Source organism: Petaurus breviceps, unplaced genomic scaffold (genome assembly GCF_028583685.1).
Source record: "Petaurus breviceps papuanus isolate PSGF00001 unplaced genomic scaffold, PetGlider_PUasm1.0 179, whole genome shotgun sequence".
Classification (NCBI taxonomy): Eukaryota; Metazoa; Chordata; class Mammalia; order Diprotodontia; family Petauridae; genus Petaurus; species Petaurus breviceps.
Genome location: NW_027185779.1, coordinates 10,370,117 through 10,393,921, shown reverse-complemented (window position 1 = coordinate 10,393,921; position 23,805 = coordinate 10,370,117). Strand labels below are relative to the sequence as shown.

The following is a 23,805-nucleotide window of genomic DNA, read 5'->3' as shown; positions in this document are numbered from 1 at the left end:
CGTCATCCTGTTCTTCCCCAGTGATTTGCTTATTGAATAAAGGTACATTTTTTTGTTCACATTTACCTGTTTATTAAAATTGCTGTCAATGTTCATTAAAATAAGCCCTCCCCTGAAAATAAGCCCTCTGGTGTTTTTCTGTCAAAAAAATTAATAAGACAGTGTCTTATTATCGGGGAAACACGGTATGATCCTATAAGCATTTCACTGATTTGGGGGGAAAAGAGAGTATCATTTGAATTTTTTAAAAAGTGACATTTAAAGATTATAGAATTAGAACTAGAAGAGAACTAAGAAATCATTTAATCCAATTCTCTCATTTTACAGATGAAAATTCAGCACAGAGAAGTTGTTACTTGCCCAAAGTCACATAGCAAGTGGCAAGAACTGAGGATTTCTGGTTCTAAAAATCCATAAAACAAAAGGATATACAATATGCTCACAGATAAAGTTTTCCTACAGCTCTAGATTTTAAAAAAATGTACAGTATTTTAAATTGGCCTTAAGTTTCCTGAGTTTGGTTACTTAAAGGGAACCAAACCTGAGTATCAAACATGTTTCTGGAACAAATGAAAACAAACATTACAAGCTGTTAAGACTTCATAAGTGAAAATTTGGTGAGATTACTTTATATTGAAAATTTATATTGTAAACATCCTATGATTTCTTTTAACCCATAAAATAGAAAGCTGGTACTTAATAAGGTTGTTTGATTGGTGGAATTCTTTTTAAAAGTTGAAAAATGAAAGTCATAGACTTGTAAAGCTGGAAGAGATCTTAGTGGCCATTCAGTCCACCCCTCTCATTTTAAAAGGAGACTGAAGTGGAGAGAAGTTCACCACTTACTTAGGTACACAAGGTTGGTGGCAAAGGCCAGACTAAACCTCACATTTCCTCACCCAGTCTTGTGCTCTTTTCACCAGACCACACTTGCCCCTATTTTTAGGCCAAAAATATTTGGGGACCTGGTAAGGCAAGAGTTTTAAATGTCAGTGTGAGATGTATTTCGAATGTGCTTTTTGGATACTCCGTGGGGTCAACGTTCGCCTAGGGAATCGAAACACGGATGTACTGAAGCCAGTCTAGGGGGTCTTAATTCATCCTGATTCTAGTGGAACAGCAGAAGGATGGCCCCGGTGGGTGTTTGTTGAATTACTTATTTAAGAACCACTGCTCACAGTGTATACTGGCGAAGGGAGCGTCTCTTTTGCTCACTCTGAAATCCACCCCTACCATCACCACCTGGGCAGGTCCCTAGAGAACCAGATCCTCAAAGGGAGATTCCAATGGGAGAAAGTCAGAGAGCTACCACAATGAGCTGTGGAGCAATGGGGCTTTCCTCACCTCCCGCTCAGTACCAGGGAAGCAGCTTCTTTCATTTCTCATCTTGTTTCCTACCCCTCCCTTATATAGATCCTCTCCTACCTACAGCGCCCCCTCCCCCCCCCCCCATTGCTCCTCTTTCTCCTCCTTCCCTCTTCTCACAGTCCTCAGCAGCCTCACTCGCCGAACCTAGACCATCTCCACCCCGCGGCCCCCAGCAGCGCGGCGTGATCCCAGCCGCAGCTGCGCGCGCCCAGCCGCCGCGGTGCGAGCCCAGACGTCGCGGCTCGCGCTTCCTCTCAACCCCGGGTACCAGGGCCGGGAGGTGAGGAGGGCGGAAGTTGCCTCCTGCCGAGCCCCTACGCTTGGCCTCCCGCCGACCAGAGACTTCTCGGCCCTCTACTCCGTCACGGCCTCCTCCTTTCGTCATTCCCCGCCCCCACCAGCCGGTCTCCTCTCCGCCAATCCCCTTCTCGTGCCGCCAGCTCCGCACCTGCGAGGAGGAGCCCAGGCGGCCCCGCCGTCTTGTCGGCGTCCTCCTCCCGCCCCCCCACGCCCCGAGATCATCCCCGCCCCCGCCGTCACCTCACCCGCCACCGCCTCGGTCTTGGCCCCACTGTCCCCGAGCGACGGCGGGAGCGGAAGCGCCTCCTGCCCCAGTGGAGACGGCGCCGCGGTGGTTCGAGAGTCAGCCGGCCGGCACGAGGCGGGCAACTGCCGCAGCGCCGAGGAGGAGCGCCGAGTGCGGGGCGGCGGGCAGCCGTGGCGACCGGGCCGGCGGAGGAGCGGCGGCGGCGGCGGCGTGTCCCCGCTCCAGAGCCGCCTGATGCCGGTGTGGTGCTGCCGGTGCTCCCTGGTCGGTCATTTCAGGTGAGCGTGGGGGCGAGGCAGGGAGGTGGGAGAAGCGGGAGAGGAGCCCGAGGAGGCGGAGAGCCGTGGTCCCCAGCGCGGGGCCGCGGGACGCCAGCTCTTCCTCATCCCGCACCGGTTCTGGAGCCCGGCTCCGCGTGGGGCCGGGGGTGGGCCGGGGACCAGCAAGGCCGCGGAGGGGGGTCGTCCTGCCCTTGGAGTTTGAGGATAAAGTTTTAAAGGCGAGGGGAGGGGTGCGGGGGCAGGGCCCTCCCCGCGCCCTCTTCAGACGGCTCTCGGAGCTTTGAATGATTGGAAAGCCAACTTTGCCGTCTGCGAAAGGGGCTCAGGTTTGGGACCGAACCTCTTTCTAAGCCGCCTGATTAAAAAGCGGTTAGTTAACTTGAAAAATCAAATTCAGCTCTGCCTTACGGGAGCCTCTTTAACCGTAGGAATTTATTTTTTGAAGGGAACTTTAGAGTTTATATATCTTATTCTAGAAGATCTTTATTTTCAAACTAGCCAATTCTAATAAATACAATCCTTTTCACATTTCTGCTTATCTCACAACTTGCAATTTACACCTCAAATCCTGTGAACAGTTACCTTTAGGAGGACTAAAGGACACCTTTCAAATTTGGTAGTCAAGTCAAAAAGAAAGGAAGGATTTTGCTGAAAGAAGCCTGACTTTACAAGTGCAATAATTTTAACTTTGTAAAGCCAGTTTCTCTTTAAACTAAGGACCTACCTTCTGGTGAATTTTGTAGAGCTCTATATTTTCCAGCAACAACAATAATAATAATCATAGCCTTTACTTGACTATGCTTTGTGATTTCTTTTTTCACACCCACAGCCTGTGAGGGAGATAGTGAAAATATTATTATTCCCATTGTCCAGACTTAGGTTTTTGGGTCATAGACCTTGGAGCCTCTCGCCCATCTCCACCATTTTACTCATGAGGAAACTGAGACCTAGGGAAGTTAAATGACTTGGCCATAGACACACAATAGAGGTGATTCTCAGGCAGAGTAGAGATTCAAACCCAGATCTTCTGACAGTAAACCCAGTGTTCTCTCCATTACACCACTGGCCTTGGTTTAAAGATGCTAACCACGTCCTTTAACTGTAGATTTCTGCTGTCCTACCACTGCCGTCCAGGTAGTGAGACATAAACACCATTTGTGTTACAAATAAAAATAGTGTTCTATTTTCAGAAATTAAACAAATCTATCTACAGATAACTTCAGGCAATTATGTGAAGGCATAGTATATTTGAGGGCATAGTCTGTGCCAGGGAGGCTAGAAAGCAAATTCTTAGGTTAAATCTAAGTCATATCAAAAACTTTGAAACTTCCTGAACACATCAGTACACCTTTCAGACAAAACTTGCTTTTTGCAGTCATTTCAACATCTCTGCATACCCCACAACTTGAAATTTGCATCCATTCAGGTTTGTTTTCCAGAATAAACATTCTTCTCTAAGCAAGTAGAAATATTTGAAAATTAGACTGTCAGAAAATAGCTTGGCCTCTTACTGCAGTCTTATTAGAAAAAGGAGAGAAAAAGAACAACATGGATTCTCCATCCCCCCCCCCCAAAAAAAAAATTATTTTTATTGCCTCTAGACTAATGGGGGAGGAAAGGGGAGAGAACATAAACAAAATACTTTTGTCCCTGTAGTTTGGAAAAAGGCATTTCTTTTTTGTTGTATCAGTTCTGTTTCAGAAACTTGGGTAAAAATTGTCTGGTGTTTTTTTTTTTTTAACAATTAAAGAGTTTTTAAAAAGTTTTGTTTGGATGTACATGGCACTTTGGAGGGGGATACTTATTTATATTTCATTTTTCAAAGGAGAAAAACCTCTTGTCCTGAAAATGGGGAGTTATGATTTTTCATTTTACTGAAATGGTCCTTTTTCCATGTAGTTATCTATATCTATATTTATATAGATATATTATATATTTATATAGATATATGTTTATAGATATAGATATATACATATATATTGAAACTCGAGGATTGCCTCACTAAAGATTATAATATAATGCAGGTAACAAAATATAACTTGATTGCTTTTTCAAAAGCCGGCACATCTGTATTAGCTGCCAAAGTTGACCTTTAACAAAGATGTGTCCTGTTTTCTCTTAATATTCTTAGGTTATGATACATGATTATAAACTTTGTGAATGCCCAAAATTGACTGAAGGAGAATTGATTTAATATTAATAAGTCAAATGTAGCCATTTAGCCTAAATAAAGTATCTTTAACTTGGATACAAAATGGAAAGTAGTCCTCTGTTTTTAAAAATTAATGTATTTCATGCCCTTTGGTTTTTTACATCACATTCATTTACAAATATATACCCCTCTTCTTCCACTCAGGGAGCCATTCTTTGTTACAAAGATTAAGAGAAAAGGGAGAAAAAGGCAGTACAGCAAAAATCAGCCAACATTGGGTCAGACTGGAATATACAGGATCCTACACCCAGTTTCCAACCCCTGCAGTGAAAGAATTGAAAGCATTTTTTGATATCTTCTCCAGTTTCAGGCTTGGTCATGATAGGTCATTATAACCAGCTTTAGGTTTCATCTTACTGTTCTTTCTTTTTATTTACATTGTTGTCATTGTGTATATTGTTTTCCTGCTTCAGGGGAGTTTTTTGTTTTCTGTCTGTATCTAGTGTACTGTTTATACCTGGTAAAGTAATAGGATATTTGGGAACATTTGTATGTTGAAAAATTAACTGTTTGTTGATTTATAAATATTAATCAAGACTACTTAAGCAGCACTGTTTTATTCCTGGTTTATTTCATTATTTTCTTGTCACAAAAGTCTGATTTTTAGATATCTGTATATTTAGCAAGCATCTCATTTATTGAATAGTATCCCAGTGTTTTATAATATATGACCACAAAACTGATTAACAGTCAATAATAACAAATACTAGCTTCTACTTAAAATTCAGAACAGATGTCTTCCATGATGTTCTAATATAACCAGGTATAATTTGTTGTGAGGTAAGGCAAAATTTTGAATTAAAAATGGAAAACTAAAAAACTTTGAGCTGCTCTCAATACTTCAATATATTCAACTTTGAATGAAAGGAAATTATTTTGAACAATTTTTATTTACACTGACAGCATTGAGGAGAAACATTTTTGCAGGTAACCAGGGTACGCTTGGAAGTTTTTAGATTGCTGGCATGATCAAGTAAATTATAACTTTAGGCTTAAAAACACAAGTTGTGTTCTTAGCCTTTATATTTACAGATGCAGAATTCTCATGAAAAAGTTAATAATACTGTCATGTTAGAACTTCACTCTTGTATCCTGTTAGAAATTCAAATCTAAGAGTAGCTTCAACTAGAAAACAGCCTTATGAACTCTTTATCATTTACCATTTTGAGAGATGTGGTATATTTGAATCTTGGTGATGTTTGGGTTCTGCTATGCATTTACAAGATGAAAATCTTAACTATTTCATGACCAACACCTTTAGCTTTTCCCAGTGTTATTAAGAGTGTTCCAAGAGTTTTGATTATTGTTGGTCTCTAACCAGAATTAATTATTCCTTGAAAGATGTCAGATATTCATTTATATTCACTCTATTTTCCTATTAATACATTTTTGGCTTTTTGAAACTATGCAACATATCCATAAATTTATCCAGAAATTTATTAAATACCTCAAATTTTGTAACTTAACCTCTCTCAATATTGATAATTATATGTAAACAGGAAAAAAATAATTTTCTGAGTGTACTTCCTACACATCTTGTGGAAAATAAAGAACCATGAAAATAAAAAAAAATTACCTAGGAGACAACTGGGTGGCACAGTGAATAGAGCACCAGCCCTGAATTCAGTAGGACCTTAGTTAAAATCCGACCTCAGACACTTGACACTTAACTAGCTATGTGACCTTGGGCAAGTCACTTAACCCCAATTGCCTTGCCTTCCCCCTTCAAAAAAAATTTAGTATTTTATTTTTCCCCAGTTACATGTAAAAACAAATTTTAACATGTTTTTTTTAAAATTTTGAGTTCCAAATTCTCTTTTCTCCCTTGTCCCTTATAGAGTAGACAAGCAATTTGATATAGGTTATACATGTGTAGAAGGACCTTTTTAAAAAGTAAATTGATCAGCCTGTGTAAAGGTATATAGGCATTTTAATACTGCTTTTATATAAATCTGGAGATAGCTAGATGGCACAGTGAATAGAGCATTGGACCTGGAGTCAGGAAGACCCTAGTTCAAATGTGACCTCAGATACTTACTAGCTATTTGACCCTGGGCATAAGACACTTAATCTCTACCTCAGTTTCCTGAACTGCAAATGGGGATCTTAATGGCACCCACCTTGCAGCATTGTAAAACTCAAATGAGTAATATTTGTAAAGTGCTCATCACAGAGTTCCTGATACATAGGAACACTTTATAAATGCTTGTTTCCTTCTCTTTCCCTAAATATATTTGTTTGCAAGTGGTTAATTTTAAAATCATAGAGATACAAAATGGCATAGGCAATAAATAACCATTGAAACAAAATTCTTATATGTTAACAAGACAGTAACATTTATTTCCTCTACTCAATGCAGAAATAACAAAAGTAGCAATTGATTTTTATAAGGAATAATAAAGTATTATCGTATAAAGCTATTTCCCAAAAATGATAGCTGTATCTAGAAGTATTCTGAGCTGCATCATATTGCCTACTATAGTTGAACATTTAACTAATTGTTAATAAGAAAAATTTAGAAGGTAGTGTTAAAGCTGTATGGCTTGGTTAGAGCTGACCTTGGAGTCAGGATGACCTGGATTTAAGTTCTGGCTTTGGAAACATAGTGGTTGTTTGACCAACGGCAAAAAACACTTTTAACTTCTCAGTACTCTAGACAACTCTCTCAGACATCAGTTCTCAAACTTCTTGTTCTCCCTTTATACTCTTAAAAATCATTGAGCTTTTTGTTTATGTGGGTTATATCTATTGATATTTGACACTAAGAAATTAAAATGCCTTTGTATTATAAGGAAAATACTTCTGACCTTACAAATATTCTGAAAGGTTCTTTAAGAACTACCAGGGATTCCCTGACTACACCACCACTGCTCTAAGACTTTAAGTTACAGATGTGCTACAGCTCTGCATTGGTAGAAATAATTTCCACACTGGTTTCTTTGCAATGATGAAATCTCAAGTTCAGACCCAAGGGGGGGGGGGGGGTGATAATTGTTACAGTGGAAGGAGCACTAGACTTAGAGTGAGGGATTTCTAGTTTTGGCTTCACAGCTTAGCTGTGGGAGTCACTTAATTCAACAATATTAATTGTGTAGGCACTTTGTCAAGTGCTGGGTATATAAGAATGGAAGAGCAAGACATAGTCCCTGCCCCTCAAGAAGCTTATGATCCAGTAGGGGGAATAACGTACTTAGATAACAAACAAGGTAGAATTGAATAAGGAAAATGGAGAGATCCAGTGCTGCAAGAAAATTTGAGGGGGGATAGGTCATTTCACTTGAGGCAAATTAGAGGAGACTTCATGGAGGAGCTGGAAACTGAATCTAGGCTTGGAGGAAGAGGGATTTCTCTATGCAGAAGATGGAGTAGAAAAATTGGGGAACACTCAGAGTGAGCAAAGAAGAACAATGTGGAGGCCATCTGGATGTGGAGGGCCTTAAGTGTCAGGCTATTTTATTCCATAAGCAGTGGGAAGGCTTTTTTTTTTTGTTTTTGGTAGAACATGGTCACACCTATTCTCTAGGAAAATCTTAACACTTATATAAAGGATGGATCAGAGATGGTGAGGACTGAAAACAATGGTACTGGTTACAGGCTGTTATGATAGTTCAAGTTACAAGGAGAGAGGGTAGAAAAGAACAGGGATGGAATACAAGATGTTTTGCAGAGAGGTTGGCAGGACTTTAATGAATAGAGGTGAGGAATAGGGAAAAGAAAAGTAAATGACTCCAGAGATCTTGAACCATAGTAAAAGGCAATATAATGGCATAATCAACAGAAAAAGAGAACATTAAAAGAGAGTCAGATTTTGGTGGCTAGACTATATAGGTTCAACTTTGGATATGTAAGCTGGGTACAAGAGGGACCTTTAAGTGGAAATGTCCAGCAGGTAACTGGAGGAGAGATAGGCCTGGATATATAGATTTGGAAGTTATCTCTATACAGGTGATACATTGAAACAATAGCAATGGATGATATATACTGGGAAGAGACTACTAAGAAGAGGGCAAGGAAAGCTTTGGGGGATTACCTAATTGTTTTGAAATGTAACTTCCTTATCTTTTTCCTTCCTAAAACACCCTTCTTCTGAACTTCCCTATTTTTGTTGAGGGCATCACCATGCTTCCTATCACCCAGCTTTAGGATGTCAATGCCATTGTTGATTTCTCACTCTCCTTCATCCCACATAACCAATCATTTGGTAGGTATTGTTGATTCTACCTCTGTAATATCTGTCATCTTTGTCCTAATATCTTCACTCACACAGATACCACTTTAGTTCAGTTTCTCATAACCTCTTGCCTGGTGGTCTCTTACTTTGCTTCTACCTCATTTCTCCAGCCCATCCTCCATAGCTGTTTAAGTGATTTTCCTAAATCCAAGGACTGACTTTGTGTATAACCTTTCACATGCAGAAATTCCAATCTGTGTATTTCTAGCCCCATCATTCTCCTTTACATACTTTTTAGTCAAGCCAAACTAGCCTTCTTGCTTTTCTCACACGTGAGACTCCACTTCCCATATCTGTCTGTGTTTTTGCATAGGTTATCTCCTCATCACCATCTCTTAGAATCCCAAATTTCCTTTGCAACTCAAGCACCACCTTCTTCATGAAGCCTTTCCTATCTCTCCTCAGCTACTAGTGCCTTCCTCCTCAAACATTACTTTGTATATACTTCCACGTGTACATGTTGTTTTCCCAGTATACTGTGTAGGCTCCTTGTGTAAGCAGTTTGTCAAAAGTCAGAGAGTTTTGTTTCTATCTTTGTATCTTTAATGCTCAGCACATAACAAATGCTTAATAAATTCTTGTTGGTTGATCTGTAGATTGCTTTTACTTATGTTTTACCTGTTGATCTAGGATTTAAAGTTTAGGAGATCTTCCCTGTTTGTAGAAGGTGTTCCCTGAGCACAGTGACATCTACTAAAAACCAAAATACGAGATATTAGAAATTATTCGCTCTGAGTTGTATATTCATCAGCAATTTGTTGTCTGCATTAGTAAATTAGCAGGGAGTATAATAAATATTTTTAACTCAACTATGTTTTATGCGTGCCTATAATAAAGTTATTTTATTACATAATCTTTAAGTTATATGTTTCTAAATTATTTTTAAACATTATAAAAATATGCTGAATTTTAGAATAATCAAAAATATCTTGCCTCTGACATATACTTGTATGACCCCAGGAAAGTTACTTTACTGCTCAGTGCCCTAGGGAACTCTAAGATAAATTGTAGAGAAGGTGCTGACCTACCTTGGTAGAAGTTAGCTCAGTAGAGAGTTCCCTGTACCAGTTAAATCACAGGGTAAGCTCCTATTCTAGTTAATTTAACAGTGATAGAATAAATGACAGAAAAACCTGGAAGTATCTTCTCAGAGTGTAAATGATTGCATGAAGATTGTATTAATTGCGACTTATGTTTTTTTTTTCTTCTTAAAGAAACTATAGCAGTCCAGAAACTGAAGGGCAGATTCTGAATTCCTTAGTACAATATTTTGGTGACAGTTTCAGCAGAAAACTTAAAGCAATGCCTTTAGTTGAAGAAACTTCTTTACCTGAAGACTCATCACTGACTTTGCCTATGGTAATAGTAGGTAAGTTATTTCTGTTTCATGTTTTGAAACCATTGGGATAGCCATCTGTAAAACCTCTGATCTGTTTAAAGTAACTCAAGATCCTTTTGACAAGATGGTATTATATAAAACTCTAAACTGAAATTTTCAGAACAGTTTATTAGTCTAAAATACAATTTTCTTAGCATATTTGTGAAGTCACAATTAATTAAGTTGTTGGTGAGATATTATGATTGGCTTTTATAATGTATTACCGTGTTTTCCCGATAATAAGACCTATCCCGAAAATAAGCCCTCCCCTTACCGTGTAAGATTCCTCTAAAATAAGCCCTCCCCCGAAAATAAGCCTTATGAGATTGGTTATGTAGGTGAGGGGGATCCCTTGCCCAACACGTACCATACCGGTACCCCTTTAATGCACCGTCCCCCCCCCCCCCGAAACGCACGCCGCGCTCCGAGCTGCATCCAATCAGAGCTGCAGCAGTGAGCGCGTCATCCTGTTCTTCCCCAGTGATTTGCTTATTGAATAAAGGTACATTTTTTTGTTCACATTTACCTGTTTATTAAAATTGCTGTCAATGTTCATTAAAATAAGCCCTCTGGTGTTTTTCTGTCCAAAAAAACCCAATAAGACAGTGTCTTATTATCGGGGAAACACGGTAGTTAAGAAATCTTGATTTTAAAGGAAGTACTAGTATTATTGTACTCTTCTCAAAAAAACTTCATATTGGGTATAAACCAAAAAATTTGTGGGATGACTGTGTAACTGTTGGAGTATAGACAGTGTAACCCTAGAGCTAGCTGTACCTGTACCTGCAGTTAACCTAAAGAGCCATATGAGCATCATATACACCAACCATATTTAATGATGAATATCATAGCAATATATTAATAACATAGCAATTAAAAAGTATTTAGTAAGCACTTACTATGTGCCAAGTTCTGGGAATATAAATACAATGAATGAAATCATTCTTATCTACATTATGCTTATAGATATAACTCTAAAACCTTTAAATTTTCACCAAGTGCATTTCCTGTATGACAGTCTTTCCTTAAATGCACGGATTTAATTACTTGGCTGTCAGTTTGAGATTTAACCCTTTTTCTGTGACACAAGCCTGGTGAAACTGGATGTAGAGCTAGAGAGGGATAGGAAGAAAGTTTGGGGAGGTGAATAAACTGTCCTTTAGTCTCAAGGTCAAATAGCTTAAGGACTTTGCATTTCCTGGCTGGTATAGGATAGTGTAAAGAAAAAGGAAGTATCTGCCTTCTCTTTAGAGCTAGATGTGGGTGATTGTTAGAGAAGAGGAAAAGAAAGTGAGTTTATATCCCTACTGTGGCAATCTCTGCCAACCATCATGGTCAGGGAGTTAGCAGTGATGAAACCTAAGTCAAGAAGAAAATTCCTTCTAATTTCTACTTTTACATATGCAGGTCCTAACTTTTAATTCCAGAGGTGGGTAAAATGGAAAGTTTTTGCTCATAAACTCATTTTAGTCACAGGCAGAGGGAATGGAATCTTAGGACTGTAATTCAATAGAGATTCAGCAGGAAGTATCCCTCCTTACCTCTCAAGAACTCTTCTGTGCCAATCACAATATGGGTGGCTCAGTTTCTCTAGATTGAAGGCTGTGGATTATTCTGGTATTATCAGAAATTAGAGTTCTTCAGAAAGATACTCTTTGCACTTGAGATCCATTTGCCAGTTTGAGATCTATAATCCCAATGCCACTATGATAATTTGAATGTGGTTTTAGATTCTGAGATTTGTGTAGGCTTACCAGTAATCATACATTGCAGTTCTGTCCTTTGATTTACTGTTAAAATATATTACATTTCAGGGGCAGCCAGGTAGCACAGCGAGTAAGAGCACTGGCTCCAGTGTTGAGAAGACCTGGAGATAGAATCCCGGGCTCAGACACTTAGCACCCACCCAGAAACACCTGGCCGTGTAACCTTGAGCAAGTTACTTAACCCCAATTGCTTAGGGGCGGCCAGGTGGCTCAGTGAGTTAGAGCACTGGCTCCAGTGTTGGGATGACCTGGAGATCAAATCCCGTGTTCAGACACTCAGCACCACACCCAGAAATAACTGGCCGTGTAACCTTGAGCAAGTTACTTAATCCCTATTGCTTTAAAAAAAAAATATATATATATATATAGTACATTTCTTGAGCTCAGTTGAAGTTTCAGGGAGACGCATTTAGACTTGGTGTAAAAACAAACAAAAACCCCAAAGCCTAACAGTAAGTGCTATCCCAGAATGGAATGGATTGTCTTGGGAAGAATATGTTCCCTCAAAAGTTTGGTTTGAGACACTCAAACGCAAGGCTGAATGACTACTTCTAGGGATGTTATTGAGGTTTGGTTTTTTTTTTTCAGGTACAGATTAGACCATATGGTTTCTGATGACTTAACTCAGAAATGGTGATTCAGTGACTCTTCTGAACTGTCAGTGCTTATTTATAGATAAATAAAATTTGACTCATTATCAGTCAGTAAGCATATATTAAGTTGTTCCAGGCAGTATATGTCTTGTTAACATAGACTTAGTTGGTGCATCATCTTACCTTTACCTCCTATTTTAATATTTCAGGATTATAATGTATTATTTTCCCCCCAGCACTTATCTCAGTGCCTGGTACATAGTAAATGTTTAATAGATATTTTTTTTCCTTCTTCGTTTTTGCTTTGTTAGCTACATTAGAGCACAATACAGTATAGTATATGGTGAAGACTTTGCCCCTATCCTGAAAGAGCTTGCAATTAAACTAAGCATTTAGTATTAGAATAGGTTAATATATTATTTCATGCCTTCAGATGATACTGTTATCTAGTCTTATAACATTTTTCATGATCTTTGAATGTGAGAGGCAGTATGGTATAGTGGAAAGAACACTAGATTTAGAAACAGAAGTTGATTTCAAATCCTGTCTCCCCTACTTATAACCTGTATGACTTTGGGTAAGTCACTAACCCTTTCTGAGCCTAGACAATGAGTAGGTAGAATTAAATGACTTTTAGGTCCCTGACAACCTGGGAGCCCATAAATCATTTGTATTTAATTTTTGACCATGCACTATGAATCATATAACTAATCTGTTTAAAGTATGTTCTCAGCTATCTGAATAGAGATCAGTTAATTTCATTGTGAATGACATGACTTTTTTTTTTGAAAGGAAGATGAATACTCTTTGCAAGTCTGAATTTCCTGAATTTTGTGTAGTTTGTTCTTTCAGAGATAACCAGTTAGATATCCTGTGCTTAGGGATATTTGAAAGATAAGCATTGGGGCTAAGAGACTACTTCTTCACCATTTTGCCCCTTAGTAGTAATAACAAGGGTATCTTCAGTGTAGTAAAATGTGACTAATGTATTGAATTTCCAGCTTCATAAAGGTAGGGACAGAACAAGTTAATGAAACTATTGTGAGAAGAAATGTTTTATTTTTTTGAACTTTTATTCATACTTTCATGATATCTTCAGGCCATTTGAGTAATCTGCACTATTTATATCTACATGGGTCAAATCCTATTTCTGAGCAAATAAACGTCTTCATATTCTGAAAGTATTTCCAAGTTGCAGCTAGTGTTTCCTTTCATTAAAATCGGTACTCAATAAATACTCTAATTTAACAAAATATTTTTAAACAGCCTCTTGAAGGGCTAGGATTTAAACTCTAATAAGACTTCAATTGTTTATGTACAAAGTGAAAAACTATTGCTTTTTATAGGAAATGGACCCTCAGGCATTTGCCTTTCTTACATGTTGTCAGGATACAGACCATATTTATCTTCAGAAGCTGTACATCCAAATCCAATTTTGCATAGTAAATTAGAAGAAGCAAGACATCTCTCCATTATTGATCAGGTATTGTTTACTAAGCATAAATGTAATTTTCTTTAAAATGTGGAAGTGATGTGATTTACATTCTAGTTGTGGATTATTTTATTAGAGTATTTCTAAGTTGAAGAATCATTGTACAGAATGGTATCACATATAATCATTTTTTATATAACTTTATAAATTGAGTGTTAAGTTTTTCCTAGGATTGTCTTGAATTCATGAAAGGAAGTGAGTAGTGACTCTTTCAGTTCAACTTTGTCTTTTTTAAAAAATTCATTTAGGATTTAGAGTACTTGTCCGAAGGTCTTGAAGGCCGATCATCTAATCCAGTTGCAATACTACTTGACACACTTCTTCATCCAGATGCTGACTTTGGGTATGATTATCCATCAGTTTTGCATTGGAAATTAGAACAGCATCACTATATTCCTCACTTGGTTCTTGGTAAAGGACCACCTGGTGGGGCTTGGCATGTAAGTAATATTTTTCTTAATGTATTTGAATATCTAATTTTTGCATGTTATCTTGCTATGGATAGACCTCTTGACTTTTAAAATTCAAACACAGACTCAAAATTGGAAGAGATCTCAGTTACCATCTATTCCAACCCATATCTGAATAGGAATCTCCTCCACAGTGTCTCTGACAAGAGGTCATCCAGCCTTTCTGCTTGAAGCCCTCCACTGAAGGACAAGTAGACTCCCTCCTGAGTTTTGGACGTCTCATTGTTGAGTAGTTTTTCCTTACAGTGAACCTAAGTCGACCTCTCTGTTCCTAAATCTGCCCTTTGAAGGCAAACAGCAAGTATAGTTCCTTTTCCACATGAAAACCTTTCAGCTACATAAAGGCATCAATAAAGTCCCTCTGAGTCTTCCCGTAGACAAATAGCCTTATTTCCTTCAGCTGATTCTCAAATGGCATTGTCTCCATTCCTTTACCGTCCTGGTGACCCTCTCTAGGACACTCTCTGGCTTGCCAAGGTTCTTTCTAAAATGTACACACATGATTTCAGTGAACAGCAATTTTAAAACTGGGTTCTAATTACAGTAATCTATTTTTAGAAATATACAAGATACCTTGCCCCTCTTTTATCTGTTTTTTCAGACATTATGCACTTTTTATTCATTTTGGCATCTGGAAAGTGATAAACTCTTGCTCAAGATACAGCCATCCTAAAAGGAGAAGAAAACCTTTAATTTTAGGTATTTACAAGACATTTACATAGTCTTAGATAATTTGACTACTTTTTGTGTTAAGTGCTATACATTTAAGTCTCAGTTTACAAACACCTATACCTATAAATGGCTACCATTATGCCCCCTTACCACCACTGACACAGTACTACTAGAATAACACTTAACGTTTAGCATTTTAATTATCTCAAATGATAATGGATATTGACCTAATTAATTATAATAGTGGTGCATTCTAATTTGATTACTAATGCAATCAAATATATTCAGTCTGGCTTATTATGTGAGAATTAAGTGGGCTGTATTTCAGAAGTTTGTTTCATAGTAACAAAATTTTGGATTTTGTCTTAACTCAGATAAATGTGTAATATAGGGACATATCAAAGTTGGGATAATTTCCTCCTCTGTTTTTTACAAGTAAGAAGAATCCAGCTTAAAATTTGTACCTTTTCAAACTATGATCAATAAATAAGAGTCTTTGAGATTATTTTTTGGAGAACGTTGTCAGTTATTGCCTGGAAGTACTTTAGTTCTTAAAAAAAGACAGCATGTAAATACAGTTAAATATCACAAGTTTAAAATATTAGTAGAGGGAATCAAATGTAACAATGAAAATGAGAAATTTTAGAGTATATTAAGTGAAGGTTTACTTTAAATACATTTAGGAATGGTTTTTCTTTATCCCAGAGCTTTGCTAGGTCTGAAATGTTCTAATAAATTTTGGACTCTTTTAAGTTTTTTAAAAAAGTACTTAGAAATGTGAATTTTTTTGTTATATTAGCCATTTTAATATTAATTTATGCTATATCTGCTTTCAGTAATAGAACTTTTTGTACATTCAACTTTGTATATTCAAAACATCTGAGAAGCAGATGTTTTGGCCCAAGGAAGACTTGCATTGTCATGTCAGTAAGCATTTATTAAGCATTTACTATGTTCCCAGTTCCTTGTACTAATTATGGTGATACAAAGAAAGGCAAACATTGCTTATTTTCAAGGAGCTCACAGTTTGGCAGGGGGAGACAACATACAAACAGCTGTATACAAACAAGATGTACAGGCTATTTTGAAGATAATCTTAGAGGGAAATGCTTTTTGCAGAAGGTGTCATTTTAGCTGGGATCTGAAGGAAACCATGAGATGGAAATGAGGAGGGAGAGAATTCCTGGCATTGGGGACAGCCAGTGAAAATGAACAGTCGGGAGATGAAGTGTCTTATACAAGGAGTACAAATGGCAAGGAAGTCGTGTCACTGGATCAGAGAGTATGTGGAAGGGAGTAAGACGTGAGAAGACTGGAAAGGTAAAAGGAGTCAGGTAATGAAGTAATTTTAAAAAAAGAAATAGAAGATTTCATATATGATCTTGGAGATGATAGTGAGCTACTTGATTTTATTTAATAGAAAGGTAAATTGGTCAGACCTGTGTTTAGTAAGATCAGTTTGACAGCTGAGTGGAAGATGGACTGGAATGGGAGAGACTTGAGGCAGAGACTAACTATTTTAGTAGTCTAGGAGTGAGATGATGAAGGCTTGTACCATATTGCAGTGTCAGAGGAGAGCAGGGGCCAAATATGAGAAAAGTTAATGAAGCATTGACTAGACTTGGCAATTGATTGGATATGAGGGGTGAGAAAGAATGAGATGTTGATCATGACACGTAAGTTGCAAACCTGGGTAAGTGGGAAGATAGTAACATTCTCAACAATAATAGGGAAGTTAGGAAAAGGGAAAGGTTTGGGAGGGGGGGAAAGATGATGAGTTCAATTTTGGACATGTTAAGTTTAAGATGTCCATATGACGACCAGTTCAGACTGTTCATTAGCTAGTTGGAGATATGAGACTGGAGGTCAGAAGAGAGATTAGGACTGGATAAATAGTTAGGGAAATTATATGCTTAGAGATGATAATCATATCCATGGAAGCTTATGGGATCACCAAGTGAAATAGAGAAGAGAGTCTGGACAGAGCCTTGGGGGATCCCTATAGTTAATGGGCATGAGCTGTATGAAGAAGCTATAACAAATGAGACATAAGAAGTAATGTTGGATGGGTAGGAGGAGAATCAAGAGAGCAATGTCACAAAAACCAAAAGAGAAGAAGAGGTCAAAGCCTGCAAAGAAGTCAAGGATGAGACTTGAGAAATTAGAGTTGGCAGTTAAGAGATCATTAGTAAACTCTTAATGCCACCCAGATTGCTGTCTTAAGATTATAGATGATTTATCATTTCTTTGTTCTCTAAGATTGTAATTGTAGATGATTTATCATTTTTTATTTGTTCTGGGAGTTGCCACTCTTAAATTTCCCTATACTGATAATGTCTAGACCTAGGAAAAATATATATTCCTGAAGAATAATGTGTATGCATAGTTTCTGTTTTAGATAGATTTTAAATGCACCACAATAGATTTGTTTCTGAAGCAGTCCTTTTACAAACTGAAATTTTTTCAAATACTGTGCCTTGCATTGATTTTATAAATTCAAATTTTATATGATGGGCTTTCTTAAAGGGATGGCATGCCTTATATATAGCACCTCAAAGTAAAATTATATTTATTAAAACCGTTTTAAAACATGTACTTTTCATTATCATACTGGTATACACCTCTGGCCCTGAAATGTCTTAGGTTTTACTGAATTTATATAGTCTTTTTTTTCTCTTGAGAACCAAAAACTCAGGAGGCAATAATTGATCAAATAATATATTTTATATACAGATTAATGCTCCACTTCATATCAAGGGTAAAATATGGATGTGCTTTAATTTTCCTGAACAAACTCATGGATCAGTGGTGGAATTTAGTTTGTAGCCCAAACTCTCTGACGTTCAAGCAACTACACTAGACTGGGATGTCAAACATTGCATAAAGGCTGACTCCAGGCTATGAAAGACACTATTCATTCTGTGAAATGCTTTAAAAATTATAGCAACTCCCTGTCTGGCAAGTCCAGTGCTCCAGCCTCTTGGTTCTGGCCTCAGTTCTTGTAGGTCTAGAAGATTATACCAAAACAGCATCTGTGACTACTGCTTTCGGATATATGCCATCCCTCCACTATTTTTCAGACAGCCATGAATGATGTTTCATCAGTTGAGCTCCCACTGCTAAGCTGTTTTGACCATGATGGAGTGGGTTGAGAGGCAAGAAGCCAAAGTTCTTGATTTGCCAAAGGGAGCTAATGGCCTCAAAGACAGCACAGAAATTGTGGGCATGGTACCCTGGTTTTTAGAATGATTCTATGTTAGGCAAGGTAGGATAGGTACAAGTAGGAGGGGGATGGTGAAGGGCTCAGTATTACCCCTTCCCTTCTGCTTCTAACTGTGGACCATCATGACTTATGGAACTATTGTCTGTTTCCTTGCTGCTAGGGGAAATGTTGTCTGCAAATTAGCCCAGTCTTTGGAATGAATGTTGTATTACAGGAAATAATTGTTTACTGAAATTTTCAGATAACTTTGCAGTAAGATGAATATAGGACATGAGGTATTAGACAATAAACTTCCTCTATTAAAAAGAAAAAATAATTTATCTTATTTCTCTTCTTAAAATGAGTATAAACATTATGTATTGATCAGGAACAGCTTATGATCAGAACCAAAAAATTATCTGGAGTACTTGGGTGTTAAAGATTTCTTTTTTTTTTTTTAATGTATGTGTTAGGGACATATATGGGTTCTATGATATTGGTGCTATGCAAATAAAAATATATTAGGCAAATGTAGAACTGCATAGATACTGCAATACCTCTGAGTCTAGACATTTTGAATTTATAGAATCCCTTCAAAGTGTTTAATCATTTTGAAGAAAATCAAGGGAGTTGTTCAAATATATTATACCTTTGATTCTTCTTTGTTTTTCAAATAGCATATGGAAGGTTCCATGTTGACAATCAGCTTTGGAAACTGGATGGAGTTGCCTGGGCTTAAGTTTAAGGATTGGGTGGCTGCCAAGCGAAGGTGAGGATTAATTTGAAGTTGCTAAATACTTCATAGTGTCTTGTAGCTAGAAGCAACTGTTGAGTTCATGTTATTTAGCCATATGATTTGATACATGAAGAAACTGAGACTCAAAGCTATTAAGTGACTTGCCTAAGGTCACACAACCATGTCTTTGTTCAGTTTTTTCCATGTGGAATGCTTTTTCTTACCCATCCAATTTCTGCCTATTCTTCAAAAATACCATTCCCTTTAAGAATCCTTCCATGTTCCGCTAGAAATACTTCCTACAAATTCTAAACAAATATGAAACTTTACATACTCTTTTTTTTTTTTTAAAGCAATCAGGGTTAAGTAACTTGCTGAAGGTTACACGGCCAGTTCTCTTGTCGTTGCATAGGTAGCAGTGCAGTTTGTGACTGTCTATTTATTTTCCCTCATTCTCATTACATTACTGACCAATTTCTGGTAATATAAGAATAATAACTAGCATTTATATAGTTCTTTAAAGTTTGCAGAGCACTTTACATATATTATCTCATTTGAGCTTCCTGATAATTTTGGGAGGTAGGTGCTATTATTAGCATTTTATAGTTGAGAAAACTGAGGCAGACAGATTAAATGACTTGCCAGGGTCATACAGCTAATAAGTGACTGAGACTAGATTTGAACTTAGATCTTTCTTACTCCAGGCTTAGGACTCTATCTACTGTGCCACTAGCTACCTCCTGATATCTTTTATTCTGCTTCTTGCATACAGTTTGTCATTAGTGATATACTTTAGTCTGGAACTTCTTAAACTTTTTCTGCTTGACTCCTTCAACACATCTTAAACTGTTGGTCATGATCCCATATGAGGTAACAACTGCTGCTCTAGTCTGATGATGCCCACCATCTCCATTGTCCTTTGGGTGACCTACATTTTTGATTCATTGGAGAATTTGATACTCTGTACTTCATAGGCATATAACTGGAAAAAAAATTAAAAGAGAATTTTATAGTTTTTCAGATGTAATCTGTTCTTTTCATCCTAAACTAATATAAACTAATTTGTTGTTTATCTACAGTGTCTGGCCATGATATATAAACTAATGGACAACCCTCTGGGCTCTCCATCTATCTGCATATCATAGTCTAGATAATAGGCACTATTCCACATCTTTCCTGGATGGACAAGCCAAACTATTGAGTGATTTTTGTATCTCAATTAGGAAGAAGCTATGTAAATGCTTTAAGTCTTGATGCAGTTATCATCATTTGCATGTGAAAAGATATCTTTATAGCATTAACTCATATAGGCTAGTTTCTTTTGTGTGATGTTATGAAAATTTGAGTAGCATAGTGAAATGATACAGAGAATCGTGTGGATTCTTTGTTAACCGCTGATCCTATCTCTTTCCTACCAGTTTTCTCATGCATCTGCTTATTTATTCTTCTAAAACCTTACATTTTCCACCTACCTGGCTACTCACTAACTTCTTTATTCCACCCCTTTCTGTCCACTTGGACTATTGTTTGTGTGTATCTGGCTGTGAGAGTATGAATATATCTCTGGGTAAGAAGGAAGTGTGTAAATAGTTTATGACTGAGAAGTGTAGAACAGGAATGTGATCTGAGGAAAGAAGGAGATGTAATTGGCTAAATAAGAATGCTGGCAGACTACTCAGGACAGATGACTGTGAGCCCTTAACCAGGTTAAATACAGGAAATATGAAAGGAGATGCTCAAAAGATGAAATTTCAGCTTGAAATAGTGAAGGGTTAGAATCAATACTTGGGAAAGGGAAGAAGAAAAACAAAATATGGCCAGAGAAGAGATATAGGAAAAACACTAGGGATAGTGAATGTTTGGGTATGTATAAATTCCTAATGCCTGGAAACCACTGTAATTTGAGATAACCGTAAACCATAAAGCAGAAAATCAATCAACTAATATTTAGGTCTACAAAAATGCTGTTTTCAGTGCTGCCAGCACATTGAGACTAAGTAAAATAATTCAAGTTATACCTTTTGTCCAATTTAAAAACAGATTTGAGTGTTTAGTACTTAGAAGCACTGTACTAGATTCAAATATGAAATTTTTTTTTTTTTTTGCCTTTTTGGAGGGGGGAAGGCAGGGCAATTGGGGTTAAGTGACTTTCCCAAAATCACACAGCTAGTAAGTTTTAAGTGTCTGAGGTCATATTTGAATTCAAGTCCTCCTGACTCCAGGGCCTGTTCTTTATTCACTGTGCCATTCTAGCTGCCCCATCAAATATGAATACTATTTAGTCCCTGTCTTCATGGAGTTTAAAACAGAATCCTTAGATTCAAAGTGAAATAATGATTTTATCAAAATAGTGAGTAATTTATAACATTACAAGCTTATGAAATATTGTCCTTATTTCCTTCTGGAAAAACCCAGAAATTTGTTATGCAAGTACGTTTAAGTGAATGAAATTGTACAGTAAGTTCATTTTCTTCTTTGCTTGAGGTGTAAAAAGAGCTTATAATTGAATTTTGGAAATTTTCATCCTCATATTTATAAATTTGTGGTAAATTAAGAAAATGAATATTTCCTGCATAGCAAGTAGATTTTTAAAGTTTTTTACTTAATTTTTTGAATTTTAAATACTTATGCTAGGTTTTAAAATTTTAATCAGGAGACACTTTAGAAATAATTTTCCTACTTAAAAAGTATATTAGGCTGATGTCAAAATCATTTTAACATATTTTCATTGCTATTTAGTCTTGTTGCATACATAGTCTTGGGGAGGGGGAAGGAAGGAAAGGAAGGTGAAAAGTTTGGAACTCAAAATCTTACAAAAATGAAAGTTGAAAACTGTTTTACATGTAATTGGGAAAAATACTATTAAATACAAAAAGATCAGTGAATTTACACTATTAGTTATGAATTAGAAATTAATTTGGTCAAAATTTAACATGTTTAATCTTTATAAAATAATTTACTTCTGACAATTTTAGTTCATCTGTTAAATTAATAAAATTCTAAAATAATATTTCAGAAGACAGTGATATTTCACAACCTTAATTTACTCAGTTTATCTTCTATAATGACTGAAATTTTGGGTTTTTCTGATATTTGGAAGGTAAAGAGAAATTTCAGCCATTTTTTTAAATTGACTAAACTACCTTATTTGACCTTTCTGTCATAGCTACTGATGGCATTTCCTTATTTTCGAAAATAGGAATAGTATGATTGTGACAAATACTGACCTATATTTTGTCTTAGAGTATAGAAATGGGGAAATGACTCTAATATAGCTCCAATCTGGCCTGGATTTTAATTTCACTTAACCCACAAGGTAAGCATTATTACTTAAATAGTTATTAAAAATATCACAACATGTTCTCTCTCTCTTCTTTGACCATCCATAATACAGAACTAAATTGTATTTCCTAAATAAACCATCCATAATATCTTTGACCATCCATAATACAGAACTAATTGTATTTCCTAAATAGAATTGTAGATTACTTTTTTTTTTGAGGGGAAAGGCAGGGCAATTGAGGTTAAGTGACTTGCCCAAAGTCACACTGCTAGTAAGTATTAAGTGTCTGAAATCTGATTTGAACTCAGGTCCTCCTGACTCCAGGTCTGGTGCTCTATTTACTGTGCCACCTAGCTGCCCCTGTAGATTACTTACTACTAATAAATGGTTTTTATTTTTTGGTCTGGACCTGAGATTTTATTGATGTAGAGCTCTCTATAAGGAATCCCAGATCAGTGAAGACTGACAGCTGTTCTGTAACTTAGAATCTTAGAAAGTTTCTAAGAGGTTATATTTTGCTCAGGGTCACACAGCTAATATGTATCAGACTCAAACTCCCATTTCTTCCTAATTGACTCTAATATGTGTCAGACTCAAACACCCATGTCTTCCTAATTGACTCTGAACTAGTTCTGATAGATTGCCTTTCAACTTATGATAGGTTTTATATCTTGATGTAAATATACATATACATAAAGATCATGGGATATTTCTCTATAAAAGTATTTTCTAAAAAGGCATCTATACATATATAGACATACACACATATATACATATATGACTTCTCAGTTGTTTAACTGCAGGGTTATGTCTTTAGTCCATAAGTTTATTTTTTGTTTTCTATCAGTGACTCCTTTGAAAGGGAGGTGACATTCTTGGTAAAGTTACAGGTTCCATGAAACAAGGAGGAATAGCTAATATATGTATGCCATAATCAGGATCTAAAACATTCTCAGCAGCTTGGATTGATGGGCAGAATCTAACAAAATTAAATTTCATAGGAATAAATATTAGTTCTACATTTAAGTTAAAAAAAAAAACAACTGAGGGGTGGGTAGGTGGCATAGTGAATAGAGCACTGGCCCTGGAATCAGGAGGACATGAGTTCAAATCTGGCCTCAGACACTTAACACAAAACTAGCAGTGTGACCTTGGGCATATCACTTAACCCCAATTGTCCTGACTTCCCCCCACCAAAAAGCAAAAAACAAACAAACAAACAAAACAACTGAATGATTATAGGATAAAAGAAGTAAGACTAGATAGTGGGGGGAGGAAGCTTAGACTTTTTAATTTAATATGAGTTAACAACCAAAATAGTTAATACAATCTTATTTCATTTGTATAAGGAATCCCTTCATTTATGTAGATTATAACCCTTTCATGCCTCAATTTCATAAATTGTTTCAGCCAATAAAGTTCACCTGGTGGACAGACTTCTCTAGGTGATGAACCTCTCTGAACTTAGCTTGGCTGATACTTAAACAAAAGACAGGCTCTCTAGTTTGAAGTGAAACATGCCATGCATATTCTACTGGCATGGCTTTAGGGAAAACAAAGTCTCTTCTCCCCAA

General features: G+C 36.9%; 1 protein-coding gene across 1 annotated transcript in view; it reads left to right on the top strand.

Annotated features, from left to right (window-relative positions):
- Window positions 1–1,984: 1,984 nt before the first annotated feature.
- Window positions 1,985–23,805, top strand: part of OSGIN2 (oxidative stress induced growth inhibitor family member 2) — a 28,277-nt gene continuing 6,456 nt past the window's right edge. Inside the window, exons 1-5 of the mRNA XM_069086685.1 lie at window positions 1,985–2,193; window positions 9,854–10,008; window positions 13,723–13,859; window positions 14,117–14,308; window positions 18,890–18,981. Coding sequence (XP_068942786.1) covers window positions 2,150–2,193; window positions 9,854–10,008; window positions 13,723–13,859; window positions 14,117–14,308; window positions 18,890–18,981 — 620 coding nt within the window. The 5' untranslated portion in view covers window positions 1,985–2,149. The remainder of the gene's footprint in view (window positions 2,194–9,853; window positions 10,009–13,722; window positions 13,860–14,116; window positions 14,309–18,889; window positions 18,982–23,805) is intronic.